The sequence below is a fragment of the Aythya marila genome (assembly GCF_965140915.1).
Source record: "Aythya marila genome assembly, chromosome: 11".
Lineage (NCBI taxonomy): Eukaryota > Metazoa > Chordata > Aves > Anseriformes > Anatidae > Aythya > Aythya marila.
The window spans coordinates 7,108,923-7,119,125 of NC_139052.1; the positions used below are offsets into that span (position 1 = coordinate 7,108,923).

The 10,203-nt window shown below is 41.6% G+C and overlaps 1 protein-coding gene and 1 long non-coding RNA gene across 2 annotated transcripts in view; one reads left to right on the forward strand and one right to left on the reverse strand.

Annotated features, from left to right (window-relative positions):
• Positions 1 to 1,219, reverse strand: part of VPS13C (vacuolar protein sorting 13 homolog C) — a 90,272-nt gene extending 89,053 nt beyond the window's left edge. Inside the window, exon 1 of the mRNA XM_082769364.1 lies at positions 1,051 to 1,219. Coding sequence (XP_082625490.1) covers positions 1,051 to 1,150 — 100 coding nt within the window. The 5' untranslated portion in view covers positions 1,151 to 1,219. The remainder of the gene's footprint in view (positions 1 to 1,050) is intronic.
• On the forward strand, positions 884 to 4,668 carry LOC309882355. Its single transcript, XR_014318277.1, has 3 exons — positions 884 to 1,123; positions 2,105 to 2,274; positions 3,286 to 4,668. It is a non-coding gene; the product is annotated as an uncharacterized lncRNA (long non-coding RNA).
• Positions 4,669 to 10,203: the final 5,535 nt, after the last annotated feature.

A 10,203-nucleotide genomic window follows, 5' to 3' on the forward strand; every position in this document is an offset into this window, starting at 1 on the left:
CGGTTTTGATGATTTTACACAGCAGGAAAAGCCTGCATAGTAGAACCACAAAAAGGAAACCCCATCACCAGATGTTTTCAAGCTGGAATTGCAGAGGATGCTAGATAATCTCATTCGGGCTCCCTTTTCCCATGAAATGTTGGGCTTGATGATCTTTTGAGATCCCTTCCAACCCGGGCTGTTCCATGAAATGTAAGGATTCTTGCACAGCTATTTCCAAAAGCACCTTAACTTCTCCTGACGTAGCAACCACAAAATTAATGCCAATGAGAAAAGTCTTGTTCCCTCATGTATGTAAGGGATGGAGGTAAGGCCTTCTCCAGGCAGTACCTCAACAGCATCCTCTTTGCTTATCATGTGGCAAACTTGAATGTTCCCTACGTGCATCAAAACCACCTATACCACCTTATTCCATTACTGTTTGTTCAGTACATGACTTCGAGCACTCAAATGGGAGGTGAAAGACAGCTCCCCGAGCACCCCACACCTGCGCTGCAGCCCCGGCTCCCCCTCCTCGCAGCACCACCATGCTCAAACCACCCCTCGCTACCCCATGCCAGACGCAGACCCCATAGCACGCTCACAAGAAATCCAAAATAAACGGGTTTTTATTTTCCACAGAGCCGGGCTGCAGCACCCTGAGGCCAGCGGCGCCCACCCGCGCCTCGCCTCAGCGGGAAATGGCCGCAGCCGTGAGGCTCCCCGACCCCACACACGACTGGGGAAGGGGCACAAGCCCCCCTCGGCTCCCCGCACGGGCAGCCCCCGCCTCACGGCACCGCCCCTCGCCGAGGACGGGAGCGCGCAGCCCCCAGGCGTCCCCTCACGGCCGAGGGGGCAGAAGGGGGAGAGGAGCCGCTGCCCTCCCGCCCGCCCCTCAGGGAGTGGTCGGCGGCCCACGGAGCGCCCGCCCCTCACGGGGCAGCGTCTGCAGGGAGGCTCCGCCGCTGCAGCCCCCGGCCCGCCCGCCCCTCAGAGGGGTCGCGGGCGGCCGGACCCGCTGCGGCGTGAGGAAGCGGCCGCCCCCCGTGAGAGTACCGGGCTCCTTACCCCCCCATATGCCCAGCTTCAGCTGGGACTTGTCCAGGTTTTCCACATAGTCGCCCAGGAAGCGGTTCAGCAGGTCGGCCACCACCGACTCCAGCACCATGGCGGGGGGGGCGGAGAGGAGAGGAGGGAGCGGAGCGGAGCGGAGGGAGCGGGCGGGCGGCGGGGCTCAGCGCGGAGCGGCGCCGGGCGCGCTCCCGACATGCAGGTGACGTGGCGGGGCGGGGCGCAGGCCGCCGGGGCCGCGCAGGGGCGCGCGCCTCGTCCTGGCGGGGCCGCGCGGGGGTGCCGTGAAGCCCTGTCAGAGCGCGCTGCGCGCCTCCCGCCAGCCTCCAGTCAGCTCCGAAGTGCCTGCGAGGCTACTGGGGTCTCCACGGGCGCTCTAGGTCCCCATGAGGGCCTTGCAATGGCCCCCGGTGCCCTCTGGGATGTCCTTGAGGCCTCCCAGCACAGCCCTGAGGCCACCCGTGGCCCTGCGGTGCTGTCTGGTGCCCCCTCTGCTCTTCAGGTGCCTCCCAGTTTGCTCCAGAGGCCTCCCGAGGCCCTCAGTGCACTCGAAAGAGCACTAGTGGCCTCCCAGTGAGCTGTAAGAGCTCCGGGCACTTGCCAGGATCATCTAGCGTCCCGTAGAGCCTTTCTAGGACGTGGTGGAGGCCTCGAAAGGTCCCCAGTGCCTACCTGTACCCCTTCAGGCTGCCTGGGACCCCCACTGGACTGCAGAGAGCAGTGGAGGCCTCCCAGTACATGCTGTAATCTTCCAGGGTGTCTCAGTGTTGCCTGGCTCACCCTGAGCACTTCCTAGTGCCCCTGCATGTGCTCAGACACCCCCTGGAGCCCTCACAGGGCTCTCCAGGGTGCCCCAGAGGCCTCCCAGAGCTGCCCAGAGTTTCCCTGAGAAAAGCTGTGCTGTGCCTGAGGTGCAGCCTGGTACAGCGTGTAAGTGCGAGCACTGAGCACTGATGCAGTGGTGCCATCTTTCCTGTCCACCTCTTTCTTCAGGAGATATGCTAGCCACCATTTTGGCTGTGGTTTGACTGAACCTGGTTTGTTTTTACAGCGCACGGAAAAAAATCATTGCTGTTAATCTAGCTGTCCAAGTGACATGAATAGTGGCAGACAGGGAACACAAACAAGAATGTTGATCCTGAAAAATGCATCCTTCAGGGAGTTGATGCCACTACGGAGAAAGTAGATGAGAACATGCAGCCCTGTGTGGTAAATCTGCAGGTAACCATGTTGGTGGTAGAGCAGAACTTTAAATTTCAGGGGGACTACAGTACAATACCTAAAGTTATCTGTCAAATGCATTTTTTGGTTTGCGAAATATGCAGTAGAGCACAGACTGCAGCCCAGAGCATGCAAGCAACACAAGAAGATTCTCTATTTGACACCTTATTTAACATTCTAAGAGATACATGCCACATCTGCACATTGCTGTAAATATATGTGCCCACATTCTCTGCAAAAATTTTTCAACATTAAAGATTCAGTGCATAAGGCATACCCTTATGCCACTAAGACCAAAGTTCAGGCTGACAATGGCTGTTAAACACAATGATCCACATGATTTGACTGGGGAAGTCATATCACTGTGTGCTGGAGACACATGGAAATCCTGGGGAGGTTCATAATTGGAAAGAATAATACAAGAATACCTTCTTGTATTTTTCCATAAGCACCCCACTACTAATCACAATGACATATCAGTGCACACTGGATGTCTGTTCCCTCATGTGTACTGTGGCAGTTCTTATAAAAGCACTGACAGATGCTTTATTAATTGTGACTGTATTAGTCAAAAACATAGGTGCATATTCTAGCCCTTTTGCAAGACTGGTCTCCGCCTATATTTGGATAAATTGGTTTTATATTTAGTTGTTAGTGCCATTTTTGTTCTTTCTGAGAATTCTAGCCATTCATACCATTATTTCTGTTTTCCAAAGTCAAGGCCAAGTTATTTTTTTCAACCTTAATAAGGTTAAACATTAATAAGTAGCATGTTGATGCAACTTATCTTCCATAATGGCCTAAAACTTGTTTGCCATGTGATTGATTTCTGCATTTCTGCATGTTTGAAACAGAGGGGGGACTTTTAGCCAAAAATGATCAAATTCTCATTTTAAGCTCTGTTTAACTTAAGACACAAAGACAAATTGCTAATTATGAAAGTTATAGAAACTATATAAAAATAATTTTTTTCTTTTTTCTTTTTTCTTTTTTTTTTGTTCTTTTGTGCAGTATTGGCTGTTCAAATCCATCAAATCCACTTGTATTACAGGGAATCGTCAATGCAAGAAAACAAGATGCAAAATTGTGCACAGAGCTCCTGCTGTTAGGTAACAAACCTCCATTTGTGATCATTTTTATCAAGCTTTAAAACACCTTCACTTACTACTCTTTTTATATATAAACCATGACAGAATAAATAAGTTTTGAGCAACAGCTAACAACAGCTTATGCTCTTATATCAAAGTATATAAGAACAATTGTGCAAATCAGTGGCTATATGTTCTCTATAACAATTGTGGAACATAAACACGATGATATATCCATTTTCTCTGCATTTCATAACAGTCATAATGATTTCTGCACAGCAAAAAAACGAAGATCCATTTATCACAACTATGGATTATTTGGGAAAAAAAAAGAAGAAAACAGCTTGTATGTGGTCAAATCACTTCCTAATTAACCAAAATGACTTTTGAAAATCATCTTGTTAAAGCATGCATTTGAGTAAATGAAATTACTATTGCTCTTTACAAACATGCTTCCCTAGCAAACAGAAATATGTGGCCTAGTGGAACAAAAATTGCTCACAAAATAATGTGATTTCACCTGGAAAAAAAGCCCCAGAAAGCCAAGTCTGCATCAAATATTCTGTTTAAGTAAAATCTACATGTATTAAAAACATAAAGGGGAAACAGGATGGAATTATGAATGGATGATCTGTAAAGAAGGCAGTTTTAATATTTTATCAACCATAGATATATATGCAGTTACTTCAAATTACTGAGGTATTTCTGGTAAATAAAGATGCATAATTTTGCACCTTTATTACCAAACAGTCCTTTGGTAGTCTTCGTGAGCCTCCCTTGCAGATAGGATGCCACTCAAGAATGACATTAATGCACCTCTTGCGTGTTGGTAGGTACCATTCCTTCTGTGTTCTCAATGAAAAAGGTAAACAGACCAAAATGAAAAAAAAAAAAAAAGTTACATGACGTATGAGTTCTGTATCTAGAAGAACAGATACAGGACAAGCAGAAACTTTGGTATTTGCTTACCATTCATTGAATACACAGATGATGTTCATTCACTTCAGGAAAAAACATGCATTTTGCCTATTTTTTCTAAATACCAACGTTGAATAGACATGACTGACTTGATAAATGTGAATGGAATCACCAGTTTCACTCAGCTGAAATTCATGAAAACATGCTCTTTGTGTATTATGGTAGCATTTCATTAAATAGAAGGATCTGATGACTCCATCACTGCATAATGATTTCGTAGAAAGAAAACAGAAATACAGCACTGTAGCAAAACTTATTTACATGGCAAGATTTGCTCAAATCCCTGAGGTAAAACTGAAAAAAAAAAAAAAAAAAAAAACACAGAAAATCTGTATTGAAAGTTTAAAGTTTAAAGCTTCAGTTTTGTGAATAGACCTTCACATTGTAACAACAAATATTTGCTTGGTGTTGCCTATTACACAATTTTGTACATATAAATAAATGATTGTCACAGCATAATGCTAATCTGAGGTGGGTACATGGACTGATTGCTCAATAACCAAGCTTTCTTCTCTTATTTTACTGCATTAATATTACAAAATCTCCAGCTCCTACCATCTGACTGTTGGCAAGTGAACAGATGGCAAATTTTATCCACTGTACCTCACTAAACAGAGTATATGCCTGTTAGCAGTTGGGAAATCAGCCAAGTAATGTGGCATCAACTCTCTTCATCACAAACCACACAGAGATTAGAGGATTTTCTGATGAGTTAGATCAGGTTGCCAAAAGCCTTGTCTGTACAAGTTTTGAAAATGTCCAAAAATGGTTACACCACAGTATCCATGAGCAACTTGTTCCTTCTTCACTCTGATTCTGAGTTTTTTGGTTTTTGTTGTTTTGTTTGTTTGTTTGTTTAATACCTTTTAGCTACTGCGAATCTCCCATGATGTAATTTTTTACTGTAACAGTGTCAGAAGAAGTAACTATATACTTAAGACACATTTTTGGACTTAATAGATGCAAGAAATCAGTATTGATAATTTTACCATCCTCCTTTATCTAAAAAAACCTACAGTATTCCATGGATATAATACAATATGATATTGTTGTGTTTATTTTATTATGTTAAATTTTTATATTAACAATATTTTTGCACTAAAAACACCCAAATTGCCTTACAACCAGCTAGGTAATAATTTCCTAAGATCAATATTGGGAATTTTTGCAACACGTATCTCAAATACATTAGGAATGAGTAAACGCAGCATAACACAATATATTAAGATGGTTGAAACACTAAGAAGATGCCAATATATAGTAATCTCCTTTCCCTTTTTTCCTTGTGACAGCTGGAAGCTTCCAGTTCTCAGTGGAGAACGTGGGAGAATTAGTATCTGCAAAAAAACTGTGATGCTGTTTCAGTGTGTCCTTTTCCTTTCTGTGACAGAACAATAAAACATAAAAGATTTTCCCAGGCGCAAAAATAGAAGAACTAATTGATAAGCAAATGGAAGAGTGTCAGTATAAGAAGCTAGTGTTAACTTCAGCTACTTTTGCCAAGGCACAGCTGTTTTGCACAGGGACAAAGCTTATTAATAAAAATACCTTCAACTCTTTGGAGAAACCCCAGTTTTGTTTCTCAGAATAATTTTAAACTAGATGTCTAAATTCTAACAAAGTAGTTGTAATTTTTGCATACAAAAATGCCACTTCTGTTTCTGAATAAATAGATACACACCCTTTCTCATTATACTCCAGGACAAGCCTCTCTTCATACTATGAACAAGTCTTCAGAGAAAATCTGGATTTAAAAAATGACAATCCTATTGACTGTTCTTTGTTCAAAGCTTAGACCCAAAGCTCTTCACAGCTTTCATGTGATTACAAAAGAACAAATACTGCATAGATCCCACATGCTAAGAAATAATGTTGTATCTGCAAATGAGGATACACATACAATCTTATTATGACAGGTGGTTTTCAAGGGAGTTCAAAGAATCATTTCCATGATCTGCTGTACTATCTGTGTCTAGGACATTTGTTAATTAGAACTTGCATTTTTTGTGTGAAATGTCTAAGCCAAGAGGATCGGTCTTTCTGATCAGTGTTGATCACATGTATGTCATACCAACTGAGATTTGAATTATAAATTACTGATATCTTTTATCCCGAGCCAGAGAATCTTCAAAAAAGCAGCTAAGTTGCATCATAAAAGGAACTTAACTTAATTTTTTATGAGGACTTTATTTGATGGTATTTCTGGAAGTCATAGCTTTTTTCTTCGGTGATGTGCTGTGAAGATGAAAAAGCCACTGGCTATGTAAGAAAATTGCCTGAAATAAAAATGAACTTGTTTCAGTGAATATGTTGCCTTTGAGTGGGGAAAGAAGCAATAATAGTCCAGTCTGGACCAAACATACTTGCTTTCGAATGATAAGCATAATTTTATTCACTTGGTAAGAATTTGAACTTACTCATTGTGAAAGCCCATATGAATATCTATGAATACAAAAACAAACCATTTCACTTGAGAACAATTTCAGTTATTTGCACATTAACTTGCATGTTGGAAGAGTTCTCCAGCAAAACTCACTAAATGATAGAATTGTTCAAGATAAATTTTATGAGTGGCTTTTTTGGAAAAGTGTTGACTGGTTTTGAAGAAATGGGATGCTGGAAGGTAGCACAATCACTTACTTATTATCAGCTGAAGTTTGCTTTGGAAAGTGCTAAGAGAAGAACAGTAGGGTGTTGCAGTTATAATACCCTTTGTTTATTAAGAGTTATTAATTTTCCAGATGTAGGTCAGTCTTTATATTATAAAGTTAAGAAAATTACCAAATATCCCACTTACTATGAACTCAGAAAATCAAGAACAAGACTTTCTTTCTTCTCACAGAAGGCACCCTAACTCCAGACATTTCTGAACTAGACAGTTTTGGTTAAAAAAAAAAAAAAAAATCTAAGCAACAGGAAATCAAAAATCTTCACCATCACCTACTTTTTACAGAATCTATTTATAAGATGCCCTAAAGTTTTCAGATTCTTAGTTGAGGCTGGAAACATTAATATAGGATGCCTTATTTGCTAATGCATTACACCAGTTCCAGAGTCAGCCAGGAGTAACAGTCATCAAGGTCACGAGTCCACAAGACCCTGCGAGGCAATCCATCATCGCACGCCATGGGCATATTCATGAGCAAGTATGCTCCTAATTTTGGAGAGAGGTCTTTCTACCCATCTCAGCAGGAACGTCTTAGTGTTGTCTGTCAGATTTGTTGTAAGTGAAATCATTAAGTCTCACGTGAAAGTTTGTAAAATGCTTTTGAATGCCTGTGAACTCAGAAAGTGCTGAGTTCACCTGCTGAAACTTGCCTCTTTTTGACATCTGAGGACATGGCAACTAAAAACAAATGAACTTAGAATCAATATTTTTTTCTTTTTGATGAGGCCTTAAAATCAGTAAATTTATAAGTGTAAAAATAGAATATGAAAGTTGTAACAACTCCAAGAATTTGAAGACAGGCATTATTTCACTATCTTTTGTAAGATGGTTCTGCTGTAAAAGTCAGGAATGGTCAGTAAGAGTCACAAGAGTTGACATGTGCCAGGTAAAAGAAACCAGTTTTGCTTTGTTTTTTGTTCCCCAAAAGCCTGCGTAGTTCCTCATATTACTGCAGATGTTAGCACAGCCGTCACTTTTCATCAGACCATTTGATGACCTCATCCAGGGATCTGTAGCTGCAGTGTGACTAAGCCACGTGCCAGTGCAATGTGACTGAAGCAGGAATACTGTTTCCTTGCCCTGAGGTCAGGAAGGGAAACACTTCACTATACAAGAACTGTCAGACATTATAAACTGAACAACAAAAGATAAAGCTCTGGAGAGTTGACATTATTTAAAAAGTGGGCATGGACTGGAGAACTGGGTGACCACATACAGAAGTGATTGTGAGCAATGTGAATTCAGGCCAAAGTCCATAGAAAAACTTTACTTCAGTTTTTAGTAAAGACGGTGGAGAAAGTCAGAATATCTAAGGCAGAAAGTACAGAGAAGTAGAATTGGCAGCTTTTCAGGAAAAGCCCAGACATGAGCTGTTCCCAGTGATCTCCATGACAGAATGTTGAAAGAGCCAGCACACAAAAGCATAAGTCCTGTAGCAATGATTTTTAATTATTCTGTCAGTTCAAATGTGTATCTCGGAACAACAAGCATTGTAGAGAAATGCAAGGGTAAAAGTGATATGATCAGATACAATGCCAGCAGAATTGACCTCAGCTCTATGGAAAATCTCACATAGATTATGTCAAACTGAGCTCTGTGGTGCCCAAATTATGTGGGTGGCCAGTTCAAACAGGAGGAATTGAAACTGTCAGGGGAGGCAATACCCTGCAGAAGACTGGTGCCTGGCTGGCTGAGTACCTCTGTCTCTGATTTAGCTCAGAATCACTTCTGAAGTTTAAATCATCTGTGTGATTTAGGAATAAAGTTGAGGAGGAACTCCCAGAAGTAGTTAACAACACTACAACTCATAACCCTCCACATCAAATTAAAATCCAGGCTGAACCCTACTTAGGGTGTGCTGCTTGCCTCCAGCACCATAAGCCCGGAGGCCCTAGATAAGAAGACAACTTTGGCTCAGGATCAGAGTGGATGGGAGCTAGGGAGAATACTCTAAACGGAGGATCTTGTGTAGATACCCAAAGAAATTAAGCCTGAGTCACCAGGCTGGAATAATTTGCAACACAGATTTATGAAAAGCAGATCGTGTCATACCAGTTGCTGTCTTTCTTTGACAGGATAACTAGGTCCACAGACCAGAAGAATTTGGTAGATCTAATCTAAGAAGATTTAAGCAATGCATTTTGTACAGTGCCCAATGGCAAATCACTATTTTAAAAATCTTATTTGATGTTTAGTTATTCTTTTAAAAATTCTGAATTATTTTTTAAAAATTGTATTAAAATAGAGGACAAGTACACATATATGTATAAAGTGGCTGAAGTTGAGATTGTAACAGGTAATGTTCAAAGAGAAATTACATGGATGGAGAAATCAATCACAATAATGATTGTTTTTCATGGATAGCTGCTGATGTCCAATATGCTTTACATTTAATAATAGGGAGAGATAAAATCCCAGAACAAACTGGATACTTATGAAATTTGCAGATAAACCAAAGCAGAATGGTATGACCAACACCAGTAATTGATTATTCAGGAAGCATCAGACAATGATATAGACTAGACAGATCGATGTGCTATGAATCAGCAGTCCTCAGGCTGTACAGAGTCTATTTATTAAATACAACAGTGCAAACCTGGGTGCTCACCACTGATCCCAGTGTTTGCTATGAGAAAAAGAAAGAGCATCCCAAAAGGCAGAATCTCCCTGAGCTCTGCTTCGGAGGTCCCAAAGAGACCAAGTCCATATGCACAGCAGCCTCTGCTCCTCCACATTAACAGCTGGAGTCCATCCTCTGGCATGGGAGAAAGTTAGCTGTCATTTTTCCTCTTTATTATGTGACTTCATCAAACCACATCACCAGGGCCAAAGGAAGCCCAGGGAAATAACGATACAAGTCTGTTCCTGTCTTTGTCCTTTTCAGCAGAATGGCTCCATATTTCTTACGCCTCTCCTACAAATCAGTGCAACTTACTTTTCCTTGCCCTTCATTATGATGTCAATAAAAAGCTTTCCATAAGAAGAGGAAAAAAATTAAAAAGAACCAAGTTATTTAGCTAAATCTGATTCATGTTTATTTTTGACAATTCTGTATTCTACTCTTCCTGACGTCTTAACAAATTGCACCCACAGTCTCCTGCATCCTGCTTAGGAAGCAGCAAAGGCAGCCTGACCTGGTCTATATAATTTGTTAATTATTTGTAGAAAATATTGGGAAACACAAACTCTTCAATT